Source organism: Carlito syrichta, unplaced genomic scaffold (genome assembly GCF_000164805.1).
Source record: "Carlito syrichta isolate Samal-C Ts95f unplaced genomic scaffold, Tarsius_syrichta-2.0.1 Scaffold315149, whole genome shotgun sequence".
Classification (NCBI taxonomy): domain Eukaryota; kingdom Metazoa; phylum Chordata; class Mammalia; order Primates; family Tarsiidae; genus Carlito; species Carlito syrichta.
In genome coordinates, this window is record NW_007259245.1 from 596128 (window position 1) to 609756 (window position 13629).

Here is a 13629-nt window from a genome sequence, read left to right on the forward strand (position 1 = left end):
TTTATCACTTCTTAAAAGTAATAAATTTCCTGGGTAAATATCAAGCCTTTAATTTCAACAAATTGCACTTTAGCACTCTACCTAAAAAAAAAAAAAAATCAGAAACGCAAATAAAGATTTATTCACAAATATATTGGAGACAATTTAAACATTCAAAATTAGGGACTGATTAAATAAATTACCACAGAGCCAAGTAATCAAATACTATGTACTCTTAAGAAGTATTATTATACAAAATGTTCTAAAAAGCATGGAAATATCCTTATGATATTCTAGGGGAGGAAAAATAATTTTTCCTCTACTCTTCATGAGTTCTTACCCGGGGACTCCCTGTAACAGAAGACAGATTAACAAGGGAAAAACAACAGTTTATTAACATATATATCCAGTGTATACATGAATACATAGGGATACCCAGGGGAGAATGAGTAAACTTCCAAGAGGGGGCTTAGAATTTTAGCTTATATAGACAAAGAACAATACAATTTTTAGAGAAGTGACAAGGCAGAGGAAAAAACCTTGGGTCTCTAGGGCAGCCAATGTTGTGAGTCTATGGTAGGTAAATGCTAGTTAGTAAAGTCTATTATGCAGATTCCTCTGATGCTGTCTCCTGGTTAGTAAGGGTCTGAAGTCATCTCTGGTGATCAATCTTTATCCTTCTGGGTAGAGAGGGGAAAAGTAACACCTTTGTAAATGTATACCCTATTTTTGGGTAAATAGGGAGAGGGCAAAGAGTTTTTCTTGTATCTGCTTTTTCTCTATGGCCTTCAACTCAAAATAATCCTTATGCCAAGTGGCATATTTTGGGATGTTGTATTCTGGTGGTATATTTTTGTCTTCTGCATATATAATGCAAAGCAAAAGAAAAAAGTCTAGGATGCAATACTGAATATGCAGTATGGTCTCCACTATGCAAAAATAAATAAATAAATACTGGAAGAAAATACGTGAAACATTTGGCAAAGGCTGCCACTGGGTAGTACAACTTGAAATAATTGTAAAATTCTGTTTCTTTTCATTACATATTTTAAAATGTTATAACAAGTGTGAAAATGTTTATCCTCAGAACCAAAAAATACAGGCAAAAATGGGGGAAATTATTAATAACTATCCTCCCATTAATATATCATTTGCTTTTGGAAAATCATAGAACTCTATGTGCTCATACAGACATCCTTCTCAACCATCTCACAGGAAAAAAAAGCAAGACTTGAAAGTGTTAAATTTATTTTCTCAAAATTACAAAGTTCAGTAGTGAATGTTCCAAAACTCAATGTAGGTATAATGACTCTCAGTCTAGCACCCTTTTAACTATATTTCTTATTGCAGCAGTCTTTAAATACTTTTACTCCATGAAACATATATTTTAATAAGTATCCAGATTGAACTTAAATGTGTAAGTGCTCATAGAGAAAAGTGTAAACATGAGCCAAGGACATGAAAGAAGACCTGTAAAAAATGAAATGCTTGCTCTTGTGTGGGAAGTCTCTGTTTTGTAAAGCTACTAATTATCCCAAAATTAATGTGTAAATTCAATGTGGTTCCAATCAAAATCCCAATTTTTTTAAGGAAATTATTAAAATAATATTTATCTGAAAGGATAAATGTGTGAGTGGTAAAGCAAGATATTTTCTTTAAAAATAAAAAGAACAATGAGGAGTGGTTTAATTTACCAGGTATCAAACATTTGATAAAGACATACTGATACAAATGTTGACAAGCTATTTGATAGAACAAAATAAAGAGTATAGCAAAGGATTCATTTATACTTGAGAATTTAATCTATACCAAAGTTGACATTTTTATAAAAAGGCAATATAACATATTGTTAAAAGCACAGACATTGGAATCAAAGAGACAGGTTCAAAGCTCATCCCTGATCAGGCCTGAAAACATATGACTCCATTTTCTCTTGCTCAAATTAGGGAAATAATCTCTACCTTATGGAGAAATCAGATAACGGATTTTAAGTGCTTGCAATAGTTCCCAGAATTTAGTAACTAGCAATAAACAGTGGGTGGTGTTGGAGGTGATGGCAGTCATTATTTTATGTTGAATGAAGTATACATCTTTCACACTCTACATCAGGGTCCCCCAAAACACCTCCAGGTTAAACAATTTACTGGGAGGACTCACAGGACTCGGTATCTAGTTGTACCCATGACTGTGATTTATCACAGTGAAAGGATTCAAAGCAAAGTTAGCAAAGGGAAGAGGTGCACAGGCAAAGTCTGGAGGAAACCAGGAGAAAGCTTCCAAGGGACTCTCCCACTGGAGTCACAAGGACGTGCTTTATTTCTCCAGCATGAACTGTAACAACACGAGTTAAATGTTAGCAACCCTATAATACTGAGTGATCTATCACAGAAACAAAGAACCGAGTATGACATGTTCTCTCATAAGTGGACCTTGAACAACTATCATACTATTAAAAAGGGATTGGCAGTAGTGGGAAACTGCCAGGGGAGGGAGGTGCATACCTCATCAACAAGGGTACCTGCATAATGAACATTTGTATCCCTAATCCTGAATTGTATCCCACATCTTTAAAATAAAATTAGAAAAGTGTCTTAGGGACTCAGTGTCCAGGGTTTCCATTGGGGTGGGGTGTGTGCTGGTCATGTGGGCATCTTCTGTTAGCCCATACCAAAATTCCAGACTCCCAGAAGGAAAGCAGTGCTCATCATAAGAAACATAGTTGGCATGAACAGTTTGGGCACAGTGAGTCACTTTTATCAGTTCTGGGAAGGCAGGGGCCCTCCTGAAATCCAAGTTCCCAGACACTAGCCCAGAGCCAACCTTACTAACAGGTCTTTCCAAAATGAGCAGTCTCAGGCTGCTATGTTAACTTCTCTCTGCATAAGTTCTGTGGGTGTAGCCTAGGTTTTGCAAATTTCTGTGATGCTCATACTTTCTGCCCTTTTTTCCTTTCAAGGTCACATATTACCATGCAAGAGAATAAGAATGATTTTATTATGAAAATGACTTTGAATCAACTCAAAATACTTTTAAATAAATGAAAAGTTTCCCTTGTATATAATGTGAATACTTTTGTTTGGAAAAGACTCCAATAATACAAAAGTTTTAAAAATTATATTTCATGGTGTCATAAATATACATATTTCTAGTAAATATAAAGTGATTTCAAATCATTCCAGAACAACTATGAATTTGTAACAATCTTGTATTCTCCCTGCCCCCTCACCCAGCATGAGATTGTCCATGATCAGATATTCTCAATTAAATAGAACAATTCAGTTTCAAAGTTTTGCCCTCCCTGGCAGCATGGTTTCTCAAAACTCTTCTCATTAGTAGGCACTTAGCCCCATGAAAGCCAGCATTATTTTCTTTTTCCTCCATAGTCTTTGCTCTTTTAACCCTCTTCTTTCTCTTTATTTCTGCTAATTCTTTCTCCTTATTCAGTGAAGTCTACATTTATTGTGAAACTACAGCCCTTGTTTTTCTTATGTTTCTACCTTGCAGAGGAATTTTATACCCAGACCCACTGAATTTCCAAAGTTGTCTGTCCTCTCTCTGTGCCCACCTCCCTTTCCTGAGCTGACCCTCAGACCCTCACTGCCACCTCTTCATCTTAACTTTCCTTAGGAAAGCCCAAAATCTAGTCCAGTAAGGCCAAACGAGCCTCTCCTGAAAAGTCTAGTTACTGTAATGCCAGCTGTCACCCTCAATAAAACATATTTAAATTAAAATATCCCTTATTTTATAGATTTCCAGGCCATGGGATTGAAGAAAGGGATGTTTTTCAACCCAGATCCTTATCTGAAGATTTCTATTCAGCCTGGGAAGCACAGCATCTTCCCTGCCCTCCCTCACCACGGACAGGAGAGGAGATCCAAGATCATAGGCAACACGGTGAATCCCATCTGGCAGGCTGAGGTAAGTGCCATGGACCTTGAAAGGAAGCCCAAGTAACAGAGGGAAGTGGTTGACCATGAACCAGCCCACATGCTTTCCCTTCATTCGTAGAATCCCAAACTCTGCTGCTAAACCCATGGCTCTCATGGTCTTAGCAGACAGCCATGTTCTCTATGGATTGCAACTCAAAGGGATCCTAAGTCCCTCCAGATAGTAATGAACTTTTCATTGCTGCTGCTCTCTGATTCAGAACCTGTGCCTGCGAGCGGGGCAGTCTTCCTCTCTGCCCTTTGTGTGGGAGAAAAAAATGTTGTGGTCTGAATATTCTAGTTTCTCCACAGTTCTTCCTACACATGTGGTCTTTGAGCAAGTGTGCCAGATTTAAAATGTGTCCTCTGAACCAGTTCCAGAGATTCTAAAACTATCAGGTTCCTGGGGCAGGTAAATCAATAAGCCCTAGAATATCCCTGGTCGGGTTACAAATTGTTGTATGTAAATGTATATGAAGTCTAATTTATTAACCCACCCTCATGATTTGCCCAGGGCTGGGAAGCTTGCTAGAGTATTGAATAGTGTGTTTTGTCTAATAAAGGCCCTTCTCCACTCCTAAATGTGTCTTCTTTGCCAGCCAGAAGTTAGGAGGGTCCTCAACAAAGTTGTATGTCAGGCTTGACCTCACAGTGACACAGTCCTCTCCTAGAGAACATTCAGAAAGTTGTTGCCACCCCTTTGGTTGCCTAGTTGCAGGCTTTAGCTGGAGGATATAACCTTCAAAATGTGGGTTAAGAGGCAGAGAGGCTTACATCATGAGAGTGGATGGTTAAAAGTATAGCTCTATAGTGACACAAACCTGGGTTCAAATCTCAGCTTAGCCAGTTAATAGTTTTATAAATTTGAGAGATCAGTTATCCTCTGTCTAGGTCTTAGATTATCCTCATCAGTCACTTAGGAATGGAAACGTACTCCCACTGAAGGCTTTGGACAGGATTTCTTCTTTAATTTTTCAGAGTACATCTTCTCAGATGTAGAACTTTCAAGTGCCCTTGACGAAAAATACATAATTAGATATTTGGGAGCAAAATTATTTTATTATCTTTTAAATTACACCACCTATTTCCTAGGTTTAATCAACCATCTCCCAGACTCCACAGAAGAGCTCTTTTAGAACTCTGAAGTGGACATGGGGGAAATCAAGTTGTACTTGAACTTCCTACTAGTGTTAGTTCTTGACAGACTCTAAAGCACTAATGGCACCACTAGCATGAAACAATGAATCTTAAATTACTTACTGCTTTAGCTCTGGCTATTCTCATCACTTATTTCTGAACTCCTCACTGTATTCCTGGGAATAATACAAGGTACCACAGGAATTTATAGTATGCGGGAGGGGGGAGAAAGTCTTCTTTCTTCTGAAGAACTTTAGAGCAACTTGTTCTAAGACATTTAGTCATAAAAGTGGAATAAATCTCAGAGAATGTCTATAAACTACAGTACCATCAGAAGGTTTTCTAGCTAAAAATGTCAACAAGAATCCACCTTAAGTTCTGAAATTATTTCTGAATTTTTGATTGAGATTGACTTTGTTCTGGTGAGATACTGGCAAACTCTCCTGAGTCCTCTGTTCTGGGCCTCCTCATTCCATCCCACATGCTGGAGTAAGAGTAACTGATCTAAAACAAGCCTCATCACATGTCTCCCTGATAAGGTGCGGGTTGAGGATAAGGCATTTCTCAAGTTAAACAGCTAGTAACTGGCTGAACAGAAATTTGAACCAAGGTTTGCAGGGTGGCAAAACTGTCCTTTTAACCTGGGAATTATACTACAGTCTCCAGTGCCCAAATATCAAAGTCATAGCTACCCTGCAGAGCATTCAAGGCCTTCTTCAGTCAGGCATTACTTACCATTGTGTCAGGTAGGGGTACATTTGGCTCTAAGGGAGGCGAAGCCTGGCTAACCATGATAGATCGCACCAATAAGAAGTTCAGAGAGAGGTAATCCAGGCAGTGCAGCTTCTGAGTAAGCCACCAGGGTACCCCAGTTTTCTGGATCTGCTCACTGTGCCATCCTTAATAGGTGACTTCATCCTTCTGCCTTAAAATCTCAAGCCCAAATTCTAGACAGGAAGAAAGCAGCAAGGCCAAAAAAGCCTTCTCCACATAAGACTCTGAATTTTCATTTGAGGAAAAGAGCCCTTCCCAGCACACATCCTATTGCCTACCATATAACCTCACTTGGATGGGAACACTTAGCATGTTTTTCCTAACTCTGGTAGGGAAAGGCAAGAGAGAAGGTGGCTGAGCTTAAGTGTGGGATAGAGCAGTTTCTAGTGTCTGTGATGTCCTCCAGCTTCACTCCCCACTGACTTTCATCTCAGACCTTATGCTAAGGCCACTCCCTATGACTGCTGTCACCAAATGCCCCTTGTGCTTTTACATGGCCCTATCTTTGCATATATTTTGTCTTTGCTCGTATCTGTCTAAAATGTATATCCTCAACTAATCCACCTAGCAACTCCCATTCATCCCTCAAGTCTCAGCTAAAATGCCATTTCCCATATGGGGCATTCCTGGACTCCTCCACCTCAGACATCAGGAGGAAAGTACTGCCTTGTACAGATTCTGCACAACATGGTGTTTCCATGTTGTCTTTTATTTGCACCTCTATCTTCCCAAGACTTTGAACTCTTCAAGAAAAGGAAGTCACATCTAATTCTTACTGATATCTCCAGGTCCTAACAATAAGTTATATAGGGCTTATAAAGGACTAGCTATGCCAGGTAGTGTTCTATAAATTTTACATAATCAACTCATTTAACAACAACCCTATGAGGTATGCACTAGTATTATCTGTTTAAAAGTGAGAAAATCAAAACACAGAGAAGTAATTTTTCCAAGGTCACATAGCTGTAAATGACAAAATCAGAATTTGAAAAAGGTAGCCTGTCTTCAGAGCCTGATACTGACCAGTCTTGTTTGTAGGTGGTCATGAACAATTTTTAGAAGAGTATCCATTATTTATTTCAGACACTCAAAGTGATCGTGACCAACCCTACCCCCAACCTTTCATTTAAGAAATGTTTGTTGAGTAACTACTGTGTAATAAACATAGAAACCAGTGGAAGGACACAAAGATGATTGTTAGATAAAACCTCTCAGGTTAGTGGAGGAGACAAAACAATGCAATAAATGTTCTAATCAAGGTATGAACAAAATGCTACAGAACACAAAGGCAGGAGCACGTAGCCTGAGAGAAGATTTCACAGAGGATGTGCTACTACTGGACTTGTCTTGACAGGGAATGAGATGTTTTTCAAGGTGGGAGGGGATGTTTTTCAAGATAGGCAAAAGGAAAAGCATGTGTAGAGAAATCAAAGCATCTCACCAACACAGCGCACCGTTGGAAATGTCATCTGGTTGATGCCTATGGTGTGCACGGCCAAGTGATGGCAGCAGGGCAGGGCTTACTCTAGTCATACGCATTCAGCATGGTGGCTTTATTCCTTACAAACAAAAGATATTGTTAGGTTCTGGGTCCCACATTGTGCCTTGGCAAATGAAATGATTCCCTGCTCCCAAAAGATTCACACAAGTCTTTAAATTTTTATGCGAGTAGGTACAAACCAAGCTGTTTTACTTTCTGTATTTGCTAATATACAAAGAATAGTCCATAAGAAGTCTATTTAAGTTGCCTGCACTTTGCACGTATATCCTCTAATGTATAGTTTAAATGCTAAGTTTATTTCTATGGTTAATGTTACATGAAAGTCTTATGTAATTCTTTTCAAGTGCATGCAAGTTCAAATTTGAAATATACTTTTCTGCTCATTAAAATATGTTAAACCAGGCCTAGTGGCATGTACCTGTAGTCCCAGCTACTCAGGAGGCTGAGGCAGGGGGATCACTTGAGGCTAGAAGGTTAAGACCAGCCTGAGCAACACAGTTCAACTCAATCTCAGGAAAAAGAAAAAATAAGTGAACTCTTAGAAAAATTAAAGTTTCTGTCAGAATTTTAAGATCAGGAGGAAAAATTAAAAGAAATATATATATGAAATACAATGCAATCTAAAATAAACAAATAAATAAGAGACTTCCACATTGACTGATCCATCTCCTCTTCTTTATTATTACTGTAATCAGAAACTCTTTTCACCCCGGTCTCCTTGATTTTTAGGTCTATTCCCTTTCCTGGATGGATGTAAGGAGCATTTTTAAGATAATAGTTACACAGAGAAGTTAAAACAGAAACAGCAGTCATTAAAGAGTCTTGGGTTATATATTCAGGGTGCTCATGCAGAGGGTATATTTAGACTTCTAAATAAAGCAAGGAACTCCTAAAAACAGATTATCGGAAATATCAAGTGAATTGAGAAATATTAAACTCTAGCCTGGGGCCCTGGTGTTTGTTAGCTTCTGCTGCATTCTCTCTGCCTCTGCCTTTCAAAGCTGGGTGGAGTCAGCCCCTGTGTGCACTGTCAGCCTGCATCAATCAGGTCACAAGATTGGAAGATTAGACAGACCAGCTCATGAAGCTTATATTTCAATGGTAGAAAACCAAATGAAACAATATAACTTTATGGAAAATAAGCACCATGGAGGAAGTCTCGTGTTGTAATAGGATATACATGACTGAGGGGGCTCCCTCAGTTATCAGTAGTCCAGAGAGGCTGTTCTAAGTTGTTGTCACATGACCTGAGAAGCCAGACATGCAAAGACCTGACTAGATCCATGTTTCAGACAGAGGATGCAGTTACTGTGAAGGCCTGAGTGTAGAGCTTGGCATGTTTAAACAGGAAGGAAGGTCATCCTGACTGGAGTATAGTGATTGTGACAAGGGTAAGGGTGGGGTATAAGAAGAAGCTGGAGAGGCAGGGCCAGCGAATTGCCTCTGGCCAAGAAATCCTCCTGCCTCAGCCTCCTTGAGCCATGGAGAAGAGCTGGGACCTTATTCTAAGAGTGTAGGAAGCTGTTGGAGTAATTTTAATAGGAAAGCATCATGGTCTCATTAAAATTTTAAGAAAACCTTCCTGCTGCTACGTGTGGGACAAATTATAAATAATCAATAATGGATGCAGTTGATTTCTGCTTCTGGCTCTGATTGGGCAGCCCATAGCACACTAACTCAAAAGCAGCTAAAAAAGCTGGATAGAATACCAAAAAGGAAAAAAAAACACTTGTGGTGACATCAGAGAGTAGTTAAGGCAACTGGAACTTACAAGGACAAGATCCTGATCAGAAAGGAATCTCAAGCCAGCCAACTTTCTGTAGCTACAGAGAGATCAGCAGATAGCAGAAAGTGGTAGAAGATCAAGGAGGAGTCTGCTGTAATCTCATCATGCTAAAGAGACAAAACTTGAAGTTCTGGATCCCCCAAGGAGAAGTCGCCTCAGCAAAGCCCCAGATCCTCAGTTGTCCTCCTAGTTGACAACAGTGTAGGATCAGGACAAACCACTAGTAAAAAACCTCAAGACACCCCAGATAACTCAGTCAGGTCCTGATTCATTAAAATTGTCTGACCCCAGTGGCAACAGAAAAAGGCCCATGGACGATTTATTATTGGAATTATCAGAAGTAGATTTGAATACTATTTTGTCTTTTTATCTTAAGCAGCCAGACATCAATAACAAAAAGGTAACTAGAAAATGTTCAACTTTCTGGCTGAGCACTGTGGTTCACACCTGTAATTCCAGCATTTTGGAAGGCCAAGGTGGGAGAATTGCTTGAGCCCAGAAGTTTGAGACCAGCCTAGGCAACATAGCAAGACTTCATGTCTACAAAAAACTCAAAAAATCAATCAAGTGTGGTGGCACATGCCTGTAGTCCCACCTACTCAGGACCTGAGGCAGGAGGATCGCCTGAGCCCAAGTAGTTGAGCCTGCAGTAAGCTATGATCACACCATTGTGCTCCAGTCTGGACAATAGAGTGATAAACCCCCAACTCAAAAAAAAAAAAAAAAAAAAAAGAAGAAGAAGAAGAAGAATAAAAAGAGATGTTCAACTTTCTTGAAAAGTAACCAAAATTTTCCTTTAAAGAAATCTATCAACAACAAAAATAAAATAAATTGCAACAAAAACTAGACAATATTTTGAACTAAATAATAATGACTATATGAAATATCTAAACTTGTGGAATGCAGTTAAATTAGAAAAGAAGAAAGACTGAAAATCAGTGACCTGATTTTCCATACGAACAAGGTACAAAATTAACAGCAAATTGAACACAGAGAACAGAGGGAAGTATATTAGTATAATGAAGAAGATAAATACAAAGAAGTCAATGAATTAGAAAACAGATGCATAATAATGAAAATTAACAAAGCTAGAAATGTAATAACCTTACATACATTAAAAAGATGATAAGAATATTATGAACCCATTTATGCTAATACATTTTAAAATTTAGATAAAACAGAATTTCTAAAACAACACTACTAAACTGATGCAAAAATAAACAGAAACACTGAATGGTCCTATATCTGTTAAGGAAAGTGAATCTGTAATTTAAAACTTTTACACAAAGAAATCCCTTGGCCCAGATGTTGTCACTGTTGAATTCTCCCAAACATTTAATAAGGAAATAATAACATCTTAGCAAATTTCTCACAGATAAGAAACTTGTTTTAGGAGGCCAACTTGTTTTATGAGACCAACAAAACTTTGATACCAAAATCTGACAAGGTCAAGATGAGAAAGATAAATTACTATACTCTTTCACGAAGTCTATGCATATATTCCAAATAAAATATTAGCTCATTGAATCCAGCAACATAAAAATGATAATACTTCACCAAATTGTGTTTATTCTAAGAATGCAAGATTAACATTTTAAAAAAATCAATCCAGGTAGCAGTTTCTCTCTCAGTGTACCTGTTCCTTGTAGAGACCCAGCTGATACAGAAAAGGATCAAGTAGTTCTGTATGCCATGGCTTTTACCAGCTGACTCCTCACAAATCTACCATGGTAAACACCCAGGAAGCAACTACACACAAAGCTCTCACAAGAGTGTGCCAACATTATCAGAAAGTTCACTGAATTTTCACTTTTATTTTTAACCTTGTCACCTTTATCGAGGGATAACTTACATACAATGTAATCTGTTACCTGCAACAAGTGAATAAACTGCATTTATTTAAAGCAAATACTTTGATGAGTTTTGACAATTTTATATGCCTATGAAACCATCCCATATTAAAAATATCACTTCCAAAAGATTACCCCTTTGCAGTTCAGATCTGACTCCATTTCTAGCCCCAGGCAAACTCTGAACTGTTTTCTGTCATTATATAGATCAGTTTGCATTTTGTATCAATGAACTCCTAAAGTGTATATTCTTTTAAAAATTTTTGACGGCTCAAAACAGTGTAAAAAAAGGAAGAAGAAAACAAGAAAATGTTCAACTTTCTTGAAAGTTGTTCCACATCCTCATGAACACTCATCATTATCACTTTTTTTTAATGTTAGCTAGACTAGTAGATGTGCAGTGGTTACTAATTGTGATTTTAATTTACATATCTCCGGTCACTAATGATATTAAGCATCTTTTCATTTTTCATGTGCTTATTTGCCACTTGTATATATTCTTTTGTGAAATGTTTGGGGAGCTGTTTAACTTACTGAGTTTCATATATTCTGATTCTTTATACATTCTTGTTCAAATTACCTTAATTTTTCTTAATGGTGTTAGGTAGCTTTCATTTGTCACACATCTATTTTACAAATATGTTCTCTCATTCTACAGCTTGTCTTTCTGTTTTCTTAGTGGTATATTTCATAGAAAAAAATGTGTTATTTTATTTTTATAAAGTCCAATTTATAAAATAATTTTATGGTTCATGCTTTTGCATTTTATCTAAGAAATATACTCAAGTTAGCAAAATTAACTCCTAAGTTTTCTTTTAGGGGTTTTATAGATTTTGTTTTCATGTCTATGCCTATGATCCATTTCAAATTAATTTTTGTATGTGGTATGAGATAAGGATTAACAATCATCTTTCCATATGGACATTAAGTTGTTTCAGAACCATTTGTTGAAAAGACTTCCCTTCTTCCTTTACTAAGTTGGTGTCTTTGTCGAAATTCAATTGAACAAATATGTATGACTCTGTTTCTGAGCCCTCTCTTCCATTCCATTGAGCAATCCATCTTTCCTTTCATCTTTATGACTCTGTCTTGACTACTGTATCGTTAGAGTAAGTCTTGAAAACAGGTAGTAAAAGTCCTTCAACTTTGTTCTTAATTTTAAAAATTACCTTGGGTATTCTAGGTTGCTTGCATGTTCTTATAAATTTTAGAAATACTTTTGTAATTTCTATTTCTAAAGTTTGCTGGAATTTAGTTGAATTTATAGAACAACTTGGGAGAATAATAAATATTAATTATTTTACTTAATGCAATGGTGTATATCTCCATTTACTTAAGCCTTCCTTAATTTTTCTCAATGGTATTAGGTAGCTTTCATTGTAGGAGTATATCTTTCATTAAATTTATTCTTAAGTATTTTATACTTTTGGCACTATTTTTAAAATTTCATTTCTAATTGCTTGCTGCTAATATATAAAAATTTTTCCATACTAACCTTGAATCCTGCAACCTTGCTGAATCAGTAGTTAATTTGTATTCTTGAAGATTTTTAAGTAAACAATCACACTACAAGCAAATAGAAGCAATTTTATTCATTCTTTTCTAAGCATTATGCCATTTTTCTGTCTGTCTGTCTGTTTTTGGTTTTTGTCTTATTGCAATGGCCAGGACTTCTAGTACAATATTTAATTGAAGGAGTGACAGCTGGTATCTTTGCTTTGTTACTGATCTTAGAGGAAAAGAATTTACTATTTCACCGCACAGTATAGTGATACTGTAGGGATTTTTGTAAATACCCTTTATCAGTTTGAGAATGTTTCCTCCTATTCCTAGTTTGCTAAGAGTTTTTTTTTTTTTTTTAATCATGAATGAATGTTGAATTTTGTTTAAAAATCTGGATTTTTCCCCTTTGTTCTATTAACATAGTAAATTAAAATTATTGATTTTCTAACGTTAAGTGAACCTTGCATTCCTGAGATAAATCCTACTTGCCATGTGTATATATGACTCTGAGCTAAGTTTCTACACAGAATTTGGGGTTCTCCTTTGACTCTCTTCTTTCTGGAGTTCTTTTTTCACTCTCTGGTAATACTAGTTGCCCCAGGCTTCTTTGCCTGGTACATCTAGCCTAAAAGATAGTGGGATTTTTATTGGAGTTTTAACTGTTTTGCACCACTGTTGCAGTGACATTGGCTGCTGCATTCTGGGCAAAGACTCCAAAGTGAAAAACTCACTCCATGCCAGTCTCCTGTTTCAATAAACAAGTTTAGCAATTCAACTGTGTAGCAACAATCTTTTTACATTTTTCTGGACATTACCAGCATTTGGATTTTTTAAACAAGCAACTAATGTGTTTTGTAGCATTTTGATCACACAGTAGTTTCCATCTATGCGCTGCCCTTTTCAAGTCATCCTATAAGCTAACATAGGTGTTTTTTGTTTGTTTGTTTGTTTTTTGAGTTGGAGTCTCACTCTGTCACCCAGACTGGAGTGCAGTGGCCGCTCCCAGCCACCACAGCCTCGACCAACTGGGCTCCGGCAATCCTTCTGCCTCAGCCTTCCAAGTAGCCGAATTACAGGCATGCGTTACCACACCCGGCTGATTTTTTTTTTTTTTTTAATTTATTGTAGAGATGAGGTCTCGCTGCCCAGGTGGGTCTCGAACCCACAGGCTCA

The 13629-nt window shown here is 37.2% G+C and overlaps 1 protein-coding gene across 1 annotated transcript in view; it reads left to right on the forward strand.

Moving 5' to 3' along the window:
• Positions 1 to 13629, forward strand: part of HECW1 (HECT, C2 and WW domain containing E3 ubiquitin protein ligase 1) — a gene marked incomplete at its 3' end in the record, with an annotated part of 437085 nt that overhangs the window by 297480 nt on the left and 125976 nt on the right. The window contains exon 6 of the mRNA XM_021706110.1: positions 3728 to 3897. Coding sequence (XP_021561785.1) covers positions 3728 to 3897 — 170 coding nt within the window. The remainder of the gene's footprint in view (positions 1 to 3727; positions 3898 to 13629) is intronic.